General features: G+C 39.0%; 2 protein-coding genes and 1 pseudogene across 3 annotated transcripts; 1 reads left to right on the top strand and 2 right to left on the bottom strand.

The window, feature by feature from the left end:
* Nucleotides 1-4,580: 4,580 nt before the first annotated feature.
* On the top strand, nt 4,581-6,275 carry LOC110759012 (adenylate isopentenyltransferase 5, chloroplastic pseudogene; annotated as a pseudogene). The gene is made up of 2 exons (XR_015836454.1): nt 4,581-4,802; nt 4,922-6,275. The product of XR_015836454.1 is annotated as an adenylate isopentenyltransferase 5, chloroplastic pseudogene (transcript).
* Nucleotides 6,276-8,549: 2,274 nt separating this feature from the next.
* On the bottom strand, nt 8,550-10,593 carry LOC110759040 (ethylene-responsive transcription factor ERN1). The gene has a single exon (XM_021961063.2). The coding sequence runs from the start codon at nt 10,240-10,242 to the stop codon at nt 9,364-9,366; it is 879 nt and encodes a 292-aa protein (XP_021816755.2). The 5' UTR covers nt 10,243-10,593; the 3' UTR covers nt 8,550-9,363.
* A 913-nt stretch (nt 10,594-11,506) lies between these two features.
* On the bottom strand, nt 11,507-20,240 carry EMB2734 (ARM repeat superfamily protein). The gene is made up of 20 exons (XM_021961047.2): nt 18,832-20,240; nt 18,067-18,270; nt 17,228-17,332; nt 17,051-17,116; nt 16,774-16,938; nt 16,221-16,295; nt 15,981-16,135; nt 15,427-15,562; nt 15,278-15,347; nt 15,041-15,168; nt 14,897-14,953; nt 14,192-14,377; nt 13,974-14,066; nt 13,682-13,767; nt 13,532-13,598; nt 13,373-13,439; nt 13,148-13,284; nt 12,777-12,868; nt 12,588-12,654; nt 11,507-12,157 (listed from the first exon to the last, which is right to left on the bottom strand). Exons 1-20 carry the CDS (start codon nt 20,056-20,058, stop codon nt 11,993-11,995), a joined length of 3,348 nt encoding a protein of 1,115 aa, XP_021816739.1. The 5' UTR covers nt 20,059-20,240; the 3' UTR covers nt 11,507-11,992.
* Nucleotides 20,241-21,276: the final 1,036 nt, after the last annotated feature.

Here is a 21,276-nt window from a genome sequence, read left to right as displayed (position 1 = left end):
ATATTTTTCAACAGTAAACATTCGCTTGGAAGAAGGAGAGTTTTCTGAAGCTCGTGAAGATCTGGCTGCTCTGGAGAAAGATTACGAGGAAGTTGGTGCTGAAGGTGTAGATGATGAAGAGGGGGGAAGTGAAGATTACTGATGTTGTGGTTATGCAAGACAAAGAGCCGTTTCATCCATCTTCAACTATCTCTCTTCCTTTTGCTGTGTAGTACAAAAGTATCCATCTTCTTTTTTTTTGGTCGAAACACACTTTCAATTACGAAAGGGAAAGAGAGGGCCACTGCCCAAAACAACCAAAAAATGCACCAGGCAAAGCTAAAACCTGGGTTAACAACTTAAACACCCCAGGGGACTAAAGGAGGAGGCACACACGCCCAGGGGCGGAGCCAGGATTCAAACTTTCAGGGGGCCAAAAAATTAACATGTACCAAACATCTAGAGCAAGAAGAAAAAAAAATATAGATTGCAGAAGAAAAATTAACATGTATTAAACTTATTTTGAAATACGTTAAGCTCTGTAGCCATTTTAATTATTTTTTTAATCAAGTATTTTAACCTATTTGGTTAGTTATGATTAAAATTAAGATTTTCCAACTAAATCTATCCAAGTATAGCTATTTATTTTTAATTTTTATACTAAAGAAATCAGTATCTACTAAAACCCAAAAGAGAAAGATATAAAAATCAGCAAAGAAAAGCCAATATAACTTCACATTATTACTCAAAATGAATTTATTAGGGTGGCCATTAACTTCAAACATGCAAAATCCCTTTAATATTTTACAATACATTGCCTTAATTGGTGAAAACTTAGAAAACATTGGAGGGGCCAGGGCCACCTCTGGCCTAAAGGTGGCTCCGCCCACGCCTACCACTCCAGACTGAAACCAAAAAAGCAACAAAAGTCACCAACCAGGTAGGAAAAACAACCTAGGACGCCGCCTCAGAAGACGAGCGTCAGCTCCTAACTGGCCAAACTAAAAATTAGTTTTGTGGAGGACAAGGAAGACCATCACTTTGTAGAACAAACACCAGGGAGGATGGGGGTCTGTTGAGCCAGACTTCATCGCACATTCTCCGCTTTGCTACTTGAGCTGCAGCATCCGCTGCTCTGTTGGCTCTCCTCGGAATCCACTTCCAGGAGCAAGTATCCATCTTCATGTTGTGAAATTGTCACAATTGTCATTATGTTCTGCTTATGTGTTTAGTTTTTGGTATCAATGAAGTGACATTTTAAAAAATCTTTATGGTTCTATTTCACAAATATATCACGTTTCCTTATTGTCACACATGCATTTGACTGACTTCAAAAGCCACATCAATTCGTTCATATATTTTGGCTTTCACCATTTGGCAGCTGTACATGTATGATGTTTAACAACCCATAAACCTGGTTGATTAGTTCTGGACAAGTAAGAAATGCTCGTATTTATGTCCGTTGTTGCATTGCATAGGAACCGTAACCCTACCCCTTAACCCTTCCCTATACCTGAACTTAGCGAAGTTAATTAAGTTGAGGACAATATTGATGTAACATGGGCAGTCAGAACGCGGGCTCTTAACAAAAAGGTGAAGACATATCACATATAGGAAATGTGGACCAAACACAACTGTCCCACATCCCTCATTCATCATGCAGTAATGTTTGAAAAACTGCTAGGCGGTAGGCAGGGACCTAATAGAGGAGTAATCAGGGCCTAGGCGGGCGCCTAGGCATTTCTTTTTTTATTATAATTATTTTGTATTATAAATTATACCTTGGCTGGAAGGAACCCAAGTTTAGTACCAATAAACAGTTTTGTTATCACAAGGGATGACACCAGATCTAACACCATTCCCAAAGAACTGCATGAAAATGGGATCAAAACCATGAGGGCTCTTGAAGTCGGCACGACCTCTAATAGCAGATCTCCCAGTAAATGCCGGCTGTTTGAAGCCAAGCCATTTCGCAACCACGGAGTTCAGTCCATCACAGCCAACCAAGACCTTTCAATCAAGGCGTTGATATTGTAAGTGATATAGATTCAAGATACGTATACGTATAATCGAAAGAATTAGAACATCCAACCTAAAACAAATTGATAACGGTGGATGGAAAGGCGGCCTAAAACATTATATATATAGAGTAAGGCAAGGCTTTGCATTCTCTCAACAATAAGAAGTTTATATAGTTAATGGTGTACAATGTGCAGCTATCAAGGTTGAGATGTTCTTATGCACCAGATGCTAAAAGTTATAGATATGAAACCACCTTGGATGAACCAGCTTAAAGTAGCCCGATTCGTCAATTGAAACCACCTTGGATGAGAACCTGATGGTGTGCCACTAGGGAGCTCATTTGCAAGAGCTTCCAACAACAAGTTCCTTTTCACACATCGAACTTCATGATCCCCGCTGCACATCAGTTAAACTCTCAAATTCTCAGTCATCTGAGCATGCTCAAACTGAATGTTAATAGTCTTGTTATAAGTGATTTTCAATAGAGGGTAAAAATTAAAAATTAAAAAAACAGGAAAACAATATTCGGGGTCGAAAAGTATGCGAAAATGAGATGCAGCAACCAGAGGATTAGAAGCTACTAGAGTATGCGAAAGTGTTTTTATTTTTTATTTTTCTAAAATCTATTTTATTTTCAATTTTATGTTTGTTTATTAATTTTTTAAATAATTAAAACACCTAGGTGCACAAAATCACTAAAACACCCCTGCCACATCATCAAATTTAACGGACTTTTGGATGGAGTTAACGGTAGAGGCAATGTGGAACATCAAACCTTAGTCAAATGGGCAAAGTGGGTCATTTTAACTTTAAGGGGGTAAAGTGAGAATTGACCAATGTTTCAGGGTGCACTGTAGCTATTAAGCCTTATTTTAATTCTTATTTGGCCCTAAGACTACAAACTCTTATTTTGGGAAGCAGGGGAAAGAGTATTTGGAGAGGGCTTCAAAAAGGAAACCAAGATGTTATATTGTCCATAGAGAATAGTAATAGCAGAAATATGGAGAGGTGTTCATAGCACCAAAAAGATGAAACATAAGCTACCAGTGTGTGCGGCATGGAAGATGTCCATAGAGCATAGCAATTAATTAGAGAAATTGTGTGATTTGATTGGGACTAAATTATGATTTTGGTCAATTTTCCTTCATTTATTGGTAGAATTTTGATAGCTTTTGGTATATCATCGGCGCCCTTTGACTTAGAGTTAGAGAGCTCTGCTCTTCCCTCTTCCCATGTGTGTCACTCAACCAAGGATCATACATATAATTAATTATAGAAGTAGTTACAAAACATGATTACAAGGCCTGAGACGACATAGATGACAGAGGCAGTACATTTGAACCAGAGAGGAAATGGGATTGTAATGCAAATGAAGAAGGACGTGATTCCAAAAAAGACCCCAAAAGAATGGAAGAGATCAACTGTTATTCTTGGACAGTTGTTGTTGTGAATACATTTGCTTACCATGATCCAAGCAAAGGAAAACAGGATCGTGAGTCCGAGAAATCGAAAGGTTAAAGGGAGCTGGTTGGAGTGAACTGGGACGGGTGTGAGAGCCATGGCAACGGCTGTTGACAAGCAATACACCACAATAATCTTTGCCCAATCTAAGTTTTGGTACTTAGTTGTCTTAGGCCTAGCTGCTGCTACTGCTGCTGGTACAGATGGTTGTGGTTCGGCTTCGGGGGCAGCTGAAGTACTTTCTGGGTGATCAACAACATCATCATGGTAATGATAAAAACTGCTATTAATAATGGGTATTATTTTCCCGAGGAATGCCTTTAGAGACTGATAATAACAATAAGAAGAAGAATCAGTGCCCGTATTTCTCATTTTTCTGGAGGATATGAGATAATATCAAAGGCTCTTCTTACAAAGGAAAAATGGATTGAAAATTCAAACTCTTGAGCAAATCACAACTTGGTGCAACCTCCAGCCGTTTCGAGGGGGGTTATTTATTTTATGGGCACTTGTGGGGTCCATGTTGTGTTCATTACTGATTTATGCATTGTGACTGTGGGTCCAATCTCGCACCTCGATTGCCCCTCAAATAGTGTAAAATTCAGCCAAAAGTTTTGTGACTGTGGGTCCAATCAAATTTCTTAGAGAAATAAGTTCAGAAGGTGATAAATAAGTATAAAGAAAAATAAAATATTAAATAAATAAAAAAGAAGATAAAAAGAAGTGACAACTTGATAAAAGTCAAAGCAAGGTTAGAAGTAGTTGCATTACAATCCCATTGACAAGTCATTTGCATTACAATCCCATATCCTCTCTGGTCCATCTGTCCCAAATATTGCTATAAGATCATATTATTATATATATATATATATATATATATATATATATTTCCAATTTAAGGATATTCAAACACTAAATCAGAGCCACTTTAGTCCTTTGACCCTTACCTTTAGCTTCACATTATAAAACATTGATTCTATGCCCAAAACATTTCACCACAAAATATACACGTGTCTTGTGATCCATTGAAATCACAAGACAATCCCATACAACCCTCGGTTGCCTTAGCCTTTTCCCACCACCATAAATACCTTCAAGCAGGCAGTGATCATTCAGGTTCAAAACCTTCAAGCTAGAAAAGCAGATCAAACAAATCCACCTGACGTCATAAATCATTTTCTCACAAACCAAACAGTATTTTGAGAATTAGGAAGCTAATACGAGATCAGCATCTCTCTGTCTCTGGTTTTTCTCTCCTCTCTTTCTCTACAGCAAGAAGCTCTTGTGCCTGCCAGTGCCAGGCCATTTTTATATCAACAAGTCGCCGCGTTTTTTTAAAGGTACAGTGGTCCAAAAAATCATGTGATGAGGCATGCTTTGCTTTCATGTCTAATTTTGTGTATAAATTTATTTTCCACAGAATTGAAATCTTACCTGTGTTTTTGGGTCAACCTGGCAGGTTTCTATTAATTACAATGAAACTTTTCATGTCTCCTGGCTTGCCCAGCATCAACATGGATCCTTCTTTCAGGCGAAAAGATAAGGTTATTGTTGTAATGGGAGCCACCGGGACTGGCAAGTCCAAGCTTGCCATAGACCTCGCAACCCGTTTCCCTGCTGAGATTATAAACTCGGACGAAATGCAAGTCTACCAAGGCTTGGACATTGTCACCAACAAAGTCACTGAAGAGGAGTGTAGAGGCATACCTCACCACTTGCTTGGAATAATGGATCCAAAATTCAACTTCACAGCCAATGATTTCAAGCAGCATGCATCCTTGGCTATCGAATCGATCTTGGAGCGCGACAGGCTCCCCATCATCACCGGTGGCTCGAATTCCTACATCGAAGCTCTGGTGGACGACCACCCCGAGTTCAGAATGAAGTGCGAGTGTTGCTTTATATGGGTGGATGTGGCGCTGCCGGTGCTCAAGTCTTTTGTATCGGAGAGAGTGGATCGGATGGTGGAGGCCGGTTTGGTGGATGAGGTGAGGAGAATGTTCGATTCCACTGCTGAAGCAGAATATACTCACGGAATCAGGAAGGCTATAGGGATGCCTGAAATGGATGAGTATTTGCGGGGCGAAGCTTGTGGTATCAACGATGAGGAAACGCAAGAGAGGCTTCTTCAAACAGCTATTTCCAAAATTAAAGAAAACACTTGCATTTTGGCAGACCGCCAATTGCAAAAGATTCGTCAGCTCTGCAGCCATCGAAACTGGAACATGCATCGCCTCGACGCCACAGAAGTATTCTCAAAGCACCGCGTGGAGGCGGATCAAGCATGGGAAAAACACGTGGCAAGACCCGCCAAGAGGATGGTTGGTGACTTCCTTGTAGACCCAGAAAGTACTTCAGCAGCAGCAGCCCAAAGCTTAGATTGGGCAAAGATTATTGTGGTGTATTGCTTGTCAACAGGCGTTGCCATGGCTCTCACACCCGTCCAAGCTCACTCCAACCAGCTCCCTTTAACCTTTCAATTTCTCGGACTCACGATCCTGTTTTCCTTTGCTTGCATCATGGTTAGCAAATTTATTCATAACAACAACTGTCCAAGAATAACAGTTGATCTCTTCCATTCTTTTGGGGTCTTTTTTGGAATCACAGCCTTCTTCATTTGCATTACAATCCCATTTCCTCTCTGGTTCAAATGTACTGCCTCTGTCATCTACGTGGTCTCAGGCCTTGTAATCATGTTGTGTAACTACTTCTATAATTAATTATATGTATGATCCTTATTATTACTAGCCGCTGTGGCAATTGTTTTTTCTTTTCTTTTCTTTTTTGAATTAAGAAAGATAAAATGGGTATTTGTGTCCCATTATATGATTTTGTTTGTAATTTTATTTTTTTTAATATAAAAAAGTATAAATTTATCATATTGTCCTCACTTTTCTATTATGCCATCAATCCGCTAACGAACAAATTCAATTTTCTATTATGTCCACACATAATAGCAATATTTAGCATAAACATTATTTATTGGATATGTAATTGAAATTTCTATAACAATTGGTTAAAAGCTAGTTCATTGCCTGGAAAGAAAGACTTCAAAAAAGACTTCAAAAAAGACTTCAAGCTCTGCTTGATTTTGGTCGTCAGCAGGCCCATTTCAGCCCAGTTAAAAATAAAAAATAAAAAACCGCGTATAGCCGGGCGGCTCTGCTATTTATAAAAAAAAAACCGCGTATAGCCGTGCGGCTATACTATTTATAAAACCAGTCCCGCCAAGAGACTAGGCACGCACGTGTCAAAATAAATATAGCCGCGCGGCTATACCGTTTTTGGAAACATTGATAACAAACCGCGTATAGCCGCGCGGCTATACTATTTATAAATATATTAAAAAAAACCCCTAGCGATTAGGGGCCTATGTGTCAAAATAAGTATAGCCGGTCGGCCAGACTGGTAAGTAAGGGTATAGCCGCGCGGCTATACTATTTAAGAAATAAGGACTTTTTATCTTTTGTAATTTTCCTGCATCTCTTTTCTTCATTCTTGTTTCACATCTGCATTATTTAATGGAAAAACATAAACAAACAAGGACATACCACAACGGTTATTTAAGCGCATAAAAAAAAACAATGGTTATTTAAATTTGAAGGTAAATGCGTATAAGAAATTACTTTGAATTTTTTCGAGTTTTGACAAAACCCAATTTGTAGGTCAGGTGAGACAAATTATATAACATAATATAACCACCAAGGGAATGAAGAAAATCTCAGTATCAGAAGAATCCACCACCAACCTCAACTGCTGGATCAAATATATTTTTCATTCGCTTGGAACACCAACTGTATCTATAGAAGGAAGAGTAGCAGTAGGAATAGCAACACCAAGTCCAGCGGTGATGCAGCTCCCAGGAGTGGTGCCGTTGGTAAAGAAACACCGGTGCTATTGACAGCGGGAGTGCCTAGGGGACCAGAAATACTGCATACAAAGCCAATGTAAGACCAACTAAAACAATTCAAAATAGAATAAAGTGCTCAGAAAATACCAACCCTGATCCAGAGCCACTGCGATCCAATTTCTGCATGAGAATTTATCGAGAGCGGGCATTCAATGACTGTAAGATTAATAAAACAATACGTCAATCACCTTCACTCAGGTCAACAACAAAAATTATGCAGTGCAGACACTCTTTCTATGCCAAACTATCACCCTTGTCTTTGCAGTGCTGATGTCTGCAATGCCTTGAGAGACAATGCATATCTTACTAGTTAAAGCAATAATCTGCTAGCAACCAACAGGAGTTGGTCCAAGTGGAAGGGGCTTGGATCCTTTAAACAAGAGGTCCTGGGTTCGATCCCAGGCGCTTGCGAATAGAGCAGACTTTGTTGGGAGAGGTCCCCGCTTTGCGCCCGATAGTACCTCGAGGGTTAGTCCCCGCAATCGCGCGGGGATACCTTGGTTTTCACCAAAAAATAATCTGCTAGCAAAAAAAACAATCTTAAATGAGCAATCTTTCCAATATCTGCTAGTTAAAAAGCTGGCAGGAGTACAAGAGATGGTAGTTCAAATTATTTTTTGAGCAGCCAAAAAGCTTCAAAGCAATGGAGCAGCAGCAGCTTCCATACATTCAACAATTATTCCCAGACATTGTTGAGCCAGAGCAAACAGTTCTTAGCAATCATATCAGTCCACAAATTCTTTGTGTTAATAGAAAATAAAAACATAAAAGGAAAGATCTTACTAACCAAGCCCCCACCTTCATCGTCATCAAAATCACCAGCATTTGCTCCAAGATCTTGCATTCCAGCTTGCTCTGTAAGACTGTAACAGCTGACACCTAAATAGAAAAATGAGGACTCGGGTCGAGTAGATGAACTCCCAAATTACTTAATATATGTGGTTTTAAGCAAAATCATCCTTTTGGGAAACCATAAGGATGCGCAATTATAGACCAAAATCATGCAAAATTAAAGAATATATCAAACAAAACTTTAATAATTATCTGACTTTTACTTTTGTATTTTCTGTAATCTTGATATTTAAAAAGTAACTTCAAGATAGGCCCACTTTTAATACAATGTTTAAGCCCATTTTACAAAACCCAACCCGTTAGTTAAAATAAATATTTATGACCAAAAAAAAGAGTTATATTAAAAATAAAGTCAGATATCTTCTTCCCCAGCGAGAACTCCTTCCCAGCGCCGCCTTCTCCTTCCTCTCTAGATCTCTCTCTCGGTCTTTCTTCCTAACAAGCAGCACCTCAGCGCCTCCTTACGCGTCGCCGCCTCCTGCGCGCTTCAACCGCGCCTCGTCGGCTCTTCAACGGCAAAACGCCCGCCCAGGCCGCCTAGGCCGCCTAGGAGGGCGACCAGGCCGCCTAGGGTGCCTAGGCTGGCGCCCAGGAGCTGCCTAACTCCCTGGCGCCTACCCCTAACAAGTAGGGTGAAATCGCGGCGGTGTCCTCCCGCCTAGCGCTCCTAGGCGGCCTCCTAGGCCGATTTTTCGAACCTGCTGAACCTCCACGGCATTGAGGCATTGACAGCATTTGCAGTGATCATGATCATCAAAAGGCTGATTTATTATTTTCCTTTGGCTCTACACACAACATGTGGATATGGCAATACAGCAGCAGAGTTTGAAGTAGTGTAAATTGAGAATGAAAAAGAAATTTAAACCTGTCCTCAATTTTTGAGGATGGTTTCCTTCATTTTTCAACCACCAATATCAAAGCAATTGTTAATCAAAACTTAGAGAAGAGCTGGCTGAAACAAATCCGCAATAGCAGAGAATTATAGTACAAACTATTAATATCATACAGGTTCCTATAATTTTCATGCTTTTAAGAGCCTTGCTCTAAACATGATTTCTCTCAAGAGACTGACTCGTTCAAAACTATAAAACTCAGAGAAAAGAGAGGAAAAGATTAGCAGCCAGCCAGCCATCATCACATCAGCCAAGGCAGAACAACTGCGAGAGAGTAGGAAGATCCCATAAAGCATCACTTCCATCATACTCATTGTCCACATACTCATTCCCTCCATTCATTGCATAAATCGAAGCTGATATCTGCCTCTCTACCTTTAAGCGCTCAAACTCCGTCACCTCTGCCTCTGCCTCTGCCTCTGCTGCTGCAACATTACCAACGCCTTTTGTGAAGTCCATCCCTTCATGGGTTAGTGGAAGCTGATCAAACCCAGCTAGGAACGGCCATGACTGATCCAAATGAAACATAGCCGGTTGAAGCTCCCCAATGCAGTTGCTAAGGTCTGGTCTATATGCATCATCAAACGCTTGAATGTCCTGGCTTTTGTAGCAAGGCAGAGAAGAACTAGAATTAGCATTGCAGTTGGCTGATGAAGTGTCACTAAACGCTTGAACATTGCTGCTACAAATGCTAGAGCTAGAACTAATTCTAGTAGTTGTAGCAGCTATAGAGGTGGATTTTAAGCTGCTGTTGGGGGTTGGTGGAGGGCTTTGTTTTTGCTTCAAATTCAAACTTTTCTTGTGGTTGAGGAGATTTCTGATTTTCAAAGAGAGTGGAGAATTGGAAGGGACGTGAGTGGAGAAGTTGGTTCGGGTGTTGGAGCCGCGAAGAAGATAAGCAGCTTCATCATAAGCTCGAGCAGCTTCCTCAGCAGTCTCAAAGGTTCCCAGCCACATTCTTATCTTCTTTGTTGTGTCCTTGATCTCTGCCACCCACTTCCCTGATGGCCTTTGTCTCACCCCAACGAACTTGCATTTGGTCTTCAACTTGCTTTGTTTGTTGGCCGAGACTGAGACCCCTTTTTCCTTTTGCTGCTTTGGGGCTTCTTCATGTTCTTCTTCCATGGCAGATATGTTGGTTGAAGAGAGATTTTGTCAATCACTGAGAGAGCAAAATGGTGGGTTGTGAGTTATATAAGCCTTTGTTGGTAGTAGTGGGTGGCTCGTTTTCTTTCTCATGTCAGCATATGTCGATTTGAGTTTGTTTCTAACTGAGGATGACTGAATTATCAAAGTTCGCTCAAGACTAAATCATACATTAGTTATTTGGTTATTTTTACTTGTGTTTCTTCTCCCTGTCTCTCTGTCTCTGTCTCTGTCTCTATGGGAAATGCAATCCATTCCTTTCCTTCATTTCTTTTCTTTTATAGAAAATCTTTTGCCTTTGCCTCCAAATAATATAAGCACCAATCCAAAACCCACAAAGTGATAAGTTAAGAAGGTGATAAATAAGTATAAAGAAAAATAAAATATTAAATAAATAAAAAAAGAAGATAAAATAAGTGACAACTTGAGAAGTCAAAGCATGGTTAGAAGTAGTAGGGCAGAGGGCGGGAGTAGTTGTCGTCACTCCTCACCACCACTTGGTCAACGGAACCAAGAAGCAAAATTCGTGAGAGCACGAAGGCATGACACATGGCGTATATAGAAAGGGAAACGACAGCTCGCATTGGATTTGTATACAATGAATTTGATGGGAATCTCATTGTGCACGCTGTGTTTGGTGGAATCTTTCTTTTGACATTACACACCAAACACTTGCTTGCTGCATTGCGTTAACAAACATGCTGCTGCCTACAATACAAATTAATCATGTATTCATAAAAAGATAAAAACCAAAAAACAAACAGAGAATAAATTGAGTTCGAACCAATTCTTTAAGAATATTAAGCTAATTTAATTGAGATAGTTCAGTTCAGACCGAGTCATCAAACGAGGACAACGCTCAACTTCATCGGATTCCAACTTCAGGTAGAGGGCCAGATGATAGAACCTAGTTTGAAGTAAGCATCGAATAGGAAGCTTTTTGGTCATTCTAGTTTGAATAAGTTGTTCGCGTCCAACAGAAGCATTTTGCATCAAGTTAAAACGAGTTGAACCCAACCAACCAATAAAGTTTACCCAGCAACTCATTTTCTCATTTTTGCATTCTTGCTTAAAGCAATGGAACCAGAAAATATGATAATTTTTGGGTGATCCTAAATTATGCGGATGTAATGTAACAGAAACTTTGATTTACTCTGCACAATCAAATCAAAGTTCTTCACAAACACACTCAGAATTATTATAAAATGTCGGTGCAATAAAAAATGGTTCCAACACAATAGCATACCATAAGCCAATTTATTGCCTTTTGGGATCAAGATTGCAAACATAATGAAAGAATTGCCATCGATAGTTTAGTCAACGGATTCTCATAATGGAGGCGTAGGAAACACCAAAACACAAGAAGACCAAAACTGATACAAGAATTTTCTCACCAACAACCCTCAGAACCTTAGGCACCACCAAAAATCAAAAAGAACAAGCGCACAAACCACAATTACCTGCCTTTCTTTCTTCTTTTGGACTCAAAATTGCACTAATAATTAACACTTGACACTTGCATATACACATCCTACAAAAAGGGTTTGATTGAACAGATCGCAATCATGACTTCCACGTTTAATCAGATGCTGGCTTGCTGTAAAACTTTACGCAAAAATGACTGATGGGTACCATCTTATGGAAAAGAATTGGTGACAGATGCAACTAACACACAAGACAGGGACGGTGTATCTGAAAGCAGCAATATGCACACTGCAAGGCCAACATACTATGAGGAGAGGATAGATTGCAGTGCAAGCTGTTGCTGGGGTTGTAAGGAGGACCAAGTGGAGGCCAAGGTAGCTGGTGGCAAAGTCTGCTGAAGCTGCCGTAATAGATTTATCATCCGGCTTGCAGTTTGTTCTGTTGCTAAATCCTTGCCAGCACAAAGAACCTACAGGAACAATCATAACCCTCAGAGGAAATATTCAGGGAAGCTTGAAGATGTATTACATGGAATGAATCTGCATTTAATGGTGCCATCTTATTGCGCAAATATATTGTTTTGCAGGTTGTTACAATTATCAGCAAGACGAGAAAAATAAAGCAATTAGATTTAGGTTCTACTAGTTAGTTAATCAGTCCCCAATCTTGCCACATGAATATTGCTTAATTAACCAAGATGTACATCTCTTTACCTATACCACATGATAAATGATGTACCCATATCATGTCAACAAAAATCACTAATAAAATATACGTATTCAAATCAACTGATGGAATAGAATACTAAGCCATGCATTATTGAGAAAATCATGATTTCTGGCCACTGGGAGAAACTATACTAAGCTTAAGAGTGCAAAGATATTTTATAGATCACAAACCTCGGCAAACACTGCGACAATTTTGGGAAGATACTGATTGTTGGGACCCAAAAGTTCCCTGTCAGACCTGTAGATGGATTACAATAGTGCACCACTATAAATTTTCTTGGTAATGGTATTCCAAAGCTTAAAGATATGAAAAGACAAGTAATAGGAGATGGCACAATTAAAACAAAATTGAAGCTCTACCTTTCTACCATAGAACACAGCTGATCATGAACAACTTTAGCTTCAATCAAGTCACCTTTAATCGGTAAACAGTTCAACCATGCAGGAATAACCTACCAAATGCCAGAAAATTGACAATCATGGAGCAAAGAAATTAAAGATTAACAGACCAATAAAAGCAAGATACCAATAAATTTAAAAAGAAAAAGATGACAAGCTATAATAGAACAGTAGTATTACGAAAGTTATTAGGGTACATTGTATGCGCTACAGTAGTACATAAACTTATTCTGGTAACTCATTCAGTACTTTTGTACATATGTTCCTTCACCACATCAAGGACAAAACTTCTGATAAATCTATTTATGACTACAACAAATAAATGGAAGTACCTGAGCTGCATCAATACTGTCACGATGAAATTGACATATTTTTCCTAGGGCAGAAACGGCATTATCATATGCCATTAGGTTTTCCGGTTGCACGGCATTAGGATGCTGAATCACAACATTTAGCCTCGAGAGAGCCTCTGGATAAAGATAAAGCCACTAGAAAGTGTTACCTATAATAAGCATACAGAAATATTCCAACTATTTAAGATATACAGGCAGCATTACCGCCAATAAGAGGTTTAATTACTGTCCCGCCAAACTCTGAACAGACACCAAGTCCATATACAGCTGCCTGAAAAGGATAGGAAAGGAAAATAAAAGAATCACATAACAATTATTAGAAAAAGCAACCTGACACATTAGAACAGTTTGGTGAGATCAGACCTGTCGAACATCAGGGTTATCATCATTGCAAGCCTCCAATAGAAAAGGAAGAAATGTGTCGTAATATCTGATCCAAACACATCAGAACGAATATGAGTTCACAATAATAAGAATTATTTCAACCAAACAATTCTAACAGAGCAAGCTTACTTTACAGCTGCCTCACGACACTGCTCTGCAACATCATCAAAGATGCATATTGCAATCCTTCTCTCTTCAGGTGTTTTATCCTTGGCCTGTGTTTAGGACCCAAAATGATTAATATAATAAGAAATTAACTAAAAAGGTTGAAAAACAAAACCAAGCAACATAAAATAATAAGTTAGGCAATTGTACGTATGAGCATGCTGGTCCCTCAAAATGACAATTAGAGGGAGTGAACAAGTTAACTCTTCAAGTTGGAACCTGAAAAAAAAAAGTGCTTCCTTGAGACAGAACTTACCCACATAGGTGTCAGATATGATGATAGCTCGTCAAAGAAAGGCAAGAAAGAGGCTTTAAACGTTTTGATCAAAGTTCCCAAGATCTCTCCCACCTGGTACCAGAAAATAGGGTTTAAAATAACCATGACAAATATCCCCAATATACAAACAACGGCCACACAAACAAACATCAGTATTATTGATGTGCTACTGAAGGATTGTATTTGAAAAAACTTACTTGATCAAAAACTTCTTCCTCTTGTTCATTTTCCTCTTTAATGAGCTCCCCTTCCTCAGCATCAAAATCTTCGGCTTTGGTCCTTTCTGCTCTTTCTCTTTTTCTACTTGAACTGGCAGTTATCACCAGCTTTATCTCCTCCACAATGGATCTGACCTGGCTTTCATCTAAAAGTGGTCCAGATATCTAAAAGAAAGGATACAAAGCAAGCATGAATGGGTACATACTCAAGAAATAAGGCACAATATAAGATGGATTCATACTCAAATAAAATTTTATTCCGAAACAGTTGGGTGGCTACACGAATCTTCCATGCAAACAAAAATAATAGAGTAACCATATAGTTTTATACAGCAGTGACTGCCACCAACTCAAAGTTAAGGTCCAAAATCTTAATGACAGATTTAATTACTAAAGTTCTTGTAAATCAAACCATTTTTTTTCATTTGAAAAGAAAATAAATTAAGAATAACAGTAGCAAAACAGGGCAAGGTAAGGAGTATCCATCATCCAATTACATTCTGGATGCATCGTCTATTTGTACCCAGCAAGAAGTAAATTGACAACGTTGTTCCAGAGTACTAGGGAAAAAAAATACTAACTCCATAACTACTGAAAATGTGAATTCATGCAGACTAAGTGCAAAAACTTAAACAAACCATGCCATAAAAGAAGTTTACTAAATTTCTTAAATTTATGACCGACCTGTAAGCATTCATTTAATGCGTCCAATATATTTGCACATATTTCTGTATCAGGTTCCTGCATACAAATTGCACTCACATACTTCAGGAAAAATTTATATCATTACACCCCTCATCGAGGCTTAATTGACAAACAATAAACTACCTTGTGTAATGCTTCCACCAGAGCTGGGACAATGTAGTCAGACAATTGCTTTATATAGGTTTCATTACGACCCTGAGCTTGCCCTTTCTCTATAGCTAATTTTGCAGAAAGCAGTAGCTCCGGCATTGCTAGAAACAAAAAGATGATCTTTCTTAATCAATAAATGAAACAAACCTCCAACAACATGTGAAGAGGAATGGGAAAACAAGAATGTCTAATATTAAAAACCAATACTACCTGAAACAGCCGCCTTCCTAACCTCTTCATGGAAATAAAATTTAAGAAGTGGAACCAAAGTTGGAGCAACCTACACAAAAATATGACCTTTTTAAGTTTCATATTAGAGAAAGCCAGGCAAGAAAAAAACAAGGCCCGCTATGAAAGACCTGATCAATCCACGGAAAGAATCCTTCTTTCAACTCATCAGCATAGCAACACAGCATATTGCAAGCTGTAGCTTTTTCCTCCAGGACACTAGTCTTGATTCCAATCCGTTTATCCCCAAGAGTAATTGTTTCCATACTGTAATGGAAAAGGAAACTTTTAGCAAGACAGCAAGTACCACTCTGCAGCAATAACAACACTACTGCTAGATCATAATATCTTATGCACTCCCTTACCAAAACTACACCTCACACACTTTCAACTACGAAATTGGGAATTTACTCAGATAACCATCAAGAGTTTAAGCATATAAAAATGTTGATATGGATGTTAAAGCCATTATGGTTACCCATGCACACTAGTTTTTGGGGCATGCAGATAATGGTGTAAATGTGGTGAAAGATCATAGAGTCTACACTAGATCCAGCTTTCAGTAACCTTTAGGAAGGATACCAAAAAAAAGGTAGTGATGGCACATTCAAGCACACTATGCATGCGTGTCGTACTTTTCTTACATAAAGGGCAAAAGGTGATTTTTTTTAAAAAAATATCGTACCTTTCATCATCAGAGTCATCAATATCACTATTGTCATCTGCAGATGTAATGGTTACATCTGGCTTAAGTTGAGCAGACTGAAGCAAAGGAGGCATCACAACACTCATGTAGGGGAGGAAATCTTGTCCTAAACACTTGCAAAGTCTAGCCCATGCCTACAGCATTGTAGATGAATTTTTATTGCAAATAATAAGTTGGTATTGTAGCAATTTGTGTGCAATTTATGGGATATGAGCATACTTGTAGCATGTAACTTGTAGTTGGATCATCTGTCTCCATTTGAGATCCTTGCAAAGCCATCAGCACTTCCATGACCTATAGAGAAAATAGTAAGGATCAATCTGTACTTACAAGCCTCAGTATATCAGTATATAAATTAGCTGACTCAAACACACCAACAAGAAATTGGCAGCATTGCTCTAACATATTTCTTAGATTAGTAAAATGACAGCAGCATTTTAACAGGTTAAAATACTCAATTTTTTTTATTTCTCATTCAAGAAATAGAAAAGAGCTTAATCATATAACTTGAATATTGTAGAGTGCACAAGAGAAAGGAAAAGTTAACTTCTGACAAAATCAAATTTAAATTTTGGGGGAAAGGTAGGAAATGAATCAAAATAGCAAATTATAAATTTGATATGGATAAGCAGCTAAATAAATAAAAAATTGAAGTAGTCCATACTCTTGCGTCCGTTCAATAGCCATTGATATGCAAGATACATGAATACAAATTCTAAAAGGAGGATGCTCCAATACAAGGAAAGGTGGTTTCAAATATATAATGTCTTACCTGCTTAGCATCATCCCTGAATTTATCCTTTCCAACAGCCATACCAACCAAACTAATGCACTCCATGGATTTGGCGCGAAGCATACGATTAGATTTATCAGTTGCATTCATCAAGATAGCTTTTAGGTAAGGCATAACTGCATCATAGTATTTTTGGAAATGCTCCTACACATCCAATTACCATCAGATTGAATCATCCACAAAAAAAAACAAAAAAAAACAAAAAAAACAAAAAAAACAAAAATCAACTAGAATAGTATATTATATAGAACAATACCTGAGATGAATCAGCAACTGATGCCAAAGCAGTCAAGGCTCCCTCTTGCACCATTTGTTTCCCATTCTGAACGAGACATAAAAATTTAGACACGAGTAAAATAAATATTAGTACCATGAATGTGGTATACATATATAAATATACACACACATATATATACTTGTAAGAAGCACTTGCCTGCAGAAGTACTAGCAATTTGCTCACTACTCCATCCAAATAAGGTGTTAAAATATCCGGAGTACAATTCTCACTGAAGTTGAGCACTGCTGAAGCAGCATGTGCCTGCAGATATCAAATTACAAAAAGAAAGCAACAAATAGATAATCTTGCATGTGCAATAATGACCCTGACAACGAGCTGAATAAAGGGCATGCCAGCATATTCAATATCCTCCAGAGCCATCACCCTCGTTTACAAATTGAGGATATAAAGCAAATCAAACAGAGGCTAGTTTGCAAGTGTGGAAACCAACGGTATCTCACCAAACTAAAGCTCATCGCAATTTGTTTTCTAACATACTTTGTAATAACTTTCAAAAGGGCCATACTTCCAAATAAATGAGACTACAATCAACCAGAAATATGCATTCATGCATGTATGACTTCCCAGCAGGTAAAAAACTCATTCGCCTGCCCCAATAAATAAAATAAACAGGACAAACAGCAATGAACTAAATAAATTAGGGCTCCCCTCAAGTAACGTGAGATGACCAAACTGCTTGAAATATTGATTTAAGCAACCTTATACAAATCATAATGCTCTACAGTGCCCAACTTGTAAAGCATCGTCAAGATGAGAAACTGCCTGTCAATATTCGTTTCATGGTCACCTGGGAATAAATGCACCTTAGGTTTTTTTTTTCACTTTTCAAGTATTTATAGTTATAGTGCACCTTATTTGTAGGTTAAAAATGAAACTAGCATGGAAAGAAAAAAATCCTTCACCAGTCAAACATTGAAACTGAATACAAATAAATTATTCAAAAAAAGGACCAAATGCCGTATCCAGGAACTAACCTGAACACGAGGGTTCTGAAAATCATCCATAGCTGCAGCCAATGCTGGGAGCACCTGCTGATGATATTGAACTTGCAGATCTGGTCCCAAATCCGTAGACAACTGCCCAATTGCATTAATAGCTGCCCACCTTACACGAGGATGTGGATCTTGAAATGAGTTCAAGACCATTGCCACCACTTGCTCTAAATTTTTAATCATTACCTGCAACAAAAATAAAAAGGAACAGAATACCATTAACAATAATGTAAACGGCAATTCATTTTAGCTAGAAGAAAGAGAAACTGCACAAAAGTACTCTGGGGATGAACTTTTCTTATAGCTGATGATAAAGAACTTTTTTTTCCTTCGGTAGTATTGATGATATACTGAGACTGACCCCTTGAAAACTGCATCAAGAGTAGGGATATGCGAGCGTGTATGTGCAAACATTTTACACAATAATTGTCTTATATCTGCCATGAAAACTTTTCATTCATACTTGGTAAGTAAGGATGTGATAATCAAACCGGATAAACACGAGTAATTTGATTCTAAATGACCGTCTCTCATTACATCTCTAACTTGTCAGGTACTAGTGTTCACACAACAGTGTCTTCAACACAAGTCAAAAACCTCGGGGCTCTTATTACCAGATATCAAATTCTACACTCCAACAGAAAAAGCATGCAAAGCATTCCATTGATTAATTGTGGAGCATCTAAGTGGTTGGAGCAACCACTATCCCTAGCATAATATAATAACAATTATGATAACAATCGATACCTTAGCGCAACCTTCAGCAATCTGAGCTAGTGCAATCAACGCGGCATGGTGCTTCTGCCACTCGGGGGCAGCCAAATATGCCGGCAACTGCTCAGAAGCGACTGGAACAATGGTATTTCCACCCAGGGATATAGCAAGCCGATCCAAACACTCCTGCCCCACACTGTAATTACTGGTCTCACCCGCTTCCTCATCTTCAGTCTCTGCTGTATTCCATGCGGGATCGTCCTGGATATCCAAAAGCATACTCATCAAAATAGCGAACAATCGGCTTATAAACTGCGGCAACTTCCTCATCATCCCAGGGGCCCGCTCTCTGGCCTCGGCGAGCGTGATGACGAACTCAATGGCCAAGTGCCTGGTCCCTTCTTCTAACGACTCGGCCTCGGCAATCTGCAGCATAGACCCGACCACCTCCACAATCTGCCGCCTGAGGAACCTGGGCTCGGTCCCGGCCAATTCGATCAACAATTCGAGAGCCTCCTGCGCTGTGGCCTCGTTCCCGTTGTTCAAAGCCTCCATCAGTGTCCTCATCATCGCCGGCAACAGGTCCTGAAACCTATCCCTATCGGCAGAGCTCGTCAAACATTGGATGAAATTGATGACGGCGTTCAAGGCCGCGATCTTCACTTCGGCGCTTGACGAGTTTCCCAAACTATGCAAGAACACGGCGTGCAATTCCTTTATATGCGGCACCAAGGTGTCGCCGATGTACTGCGAGAGCTGCGCGAATATCAAAAACGCCGATTCTTGAAGCTTAGGCGAATCAGAGGAGACGCATTGGAACATGAAAGGCAAGAGCTCGGGCCAGGCGTTATCGGGCAATATCCCGGAGGCGAGCTCGGAAATGGTGTCGCAGAGCTTCTTGGATATGGATTTGGTGTCCTCGCGCTGAATACAGGTCAAGAGAATGGTTTTGAGATTGGATTGGGTGGCGGGGGAGAGGCGGGGCCAGAGGTACGAGTCGTCGCGAGTGAGCTGCTTGCGGAGGAGAATGGCGGACATGGCTCGGGCCTCCGGGGCGGGAGAGAACTGGAGGAGGTGAGCGAGTTTGAGGGAGAGCGAGTCGGGATCGGTCTGCTTGCAGAGGTTGAAGAGGAGCTCGGCTTGGGATCGCTGCTCGTTGGAGGAGGACATGAGGTGGGAGATTAGGGTTTGGAAAGGGGCCGGGTCGGGGCCGAGAATCGTCGCCAGTTGGGCATGCTGTAGCTGAGTCGACTCGGCCATTGCTGCAACAAACAACCTCACCACTCAGTTACAGTTTTAGGGCTTTTTGAGGCTTTTGGCTGCGGATGAGTGTGCGTGAGAGAGCCTGCAAAGGTGGCTGGCGCTCTTTCTCTCTCTCTCTTCTCTCACTTCAATATAGTTTTGATTTTTGGGGTGTTTTGGGAGAAAGAGTGCGGTGCGCTAAAAGTAGGAGTGGGTGTAGAGGAGTGGGGCTCCTAATTAAGGAAAAGCAAGCGCAAAGACTTTGATTAGTCCAATGGATCATTAGCTGTATGTCTTATTTGTGGGTCACTCATCAATCATGATTTATTTAAATTATTTTCTATCCAAATATATTTTTGGAGGGAATTTTATCTTTCGTGACGATGCAATTCTATTTTTAATTTTTGTTCCAAATACCCGTGCCTTTAAATTTAATTTGTAAACCAAACCCATCCTTTCCACAAAGCACAAAACTCCAAATTTTAATTCTTCCTTTCCTTTTAAATTATTATTATTATTCTAGACATTTTGCTTTTTATCGAATTTTCTATTTATTTGGTTTTTTTATTTTATTTGGAAGACATGCCACTTTCTAAATTTTCCATTTTATTTGTATGTCATTTTAATCTTTCCATCTCGGTGCGTTTAGATGAGATAAATAAACTTGGGATTTTTACAAAAGTTAGAATTTCTAAATTGACATGAACCAATTCCCGTATTTTGATTTAAAAAAACATAGAAATTTAGAAATTCTGCATGGGGAAAAACATAAAATTTGGTGGTCATAAATCATAACTTTAAATTCTATCAAAAAAGTTGTCATTTCTAAAACTACAAGAGATATTGAGTTTTTTATATAAAAAAAATATAACTTTGCAAATAAATGTTAAATTTTATATTTAAATTCGTTACCCAAACAAAAAACTTTATAAATTATAGAACATTCATTTCCGTCCGTCATTTTAGATTCCATAATTTATTAATTCCTTTATACTTTTAAATTTCCTCATCCAAATGCACTATTAAAGATTCAAACATGATTGAATGTATCATCAATTGAAAATAGATGTATAATTATGGGTGGTTATGGTTGAGTTTGGATTGATTCCACTCTCAAACCACAATCAAACTAATTAATGATTTCATCCAACAAAAAAACAACTAATTAATGATTAAGTGGTGTGGTTTAGTTCGGTTTTGAGCTCAAATCAATAGAAAACCAAACTAACCCAATCA

The sequence above is a fragment of the Prunus avium genome, chromosome 6, assembly GCF_965620075.1.
Source record: "Prunus avium chromosome 6, drPruAviu1.hap1.1, whole genome shotgun sequence".
Lineage (NCBI taxonomy): Eukaryota > Viridiplantae > Streptophyta > Magnoliopsida > Rosales > Rosaceae > Prunus > Prunus avium.
This window is presented reverse-complemented; position numbering and strand designations above follow the sequence as displayed.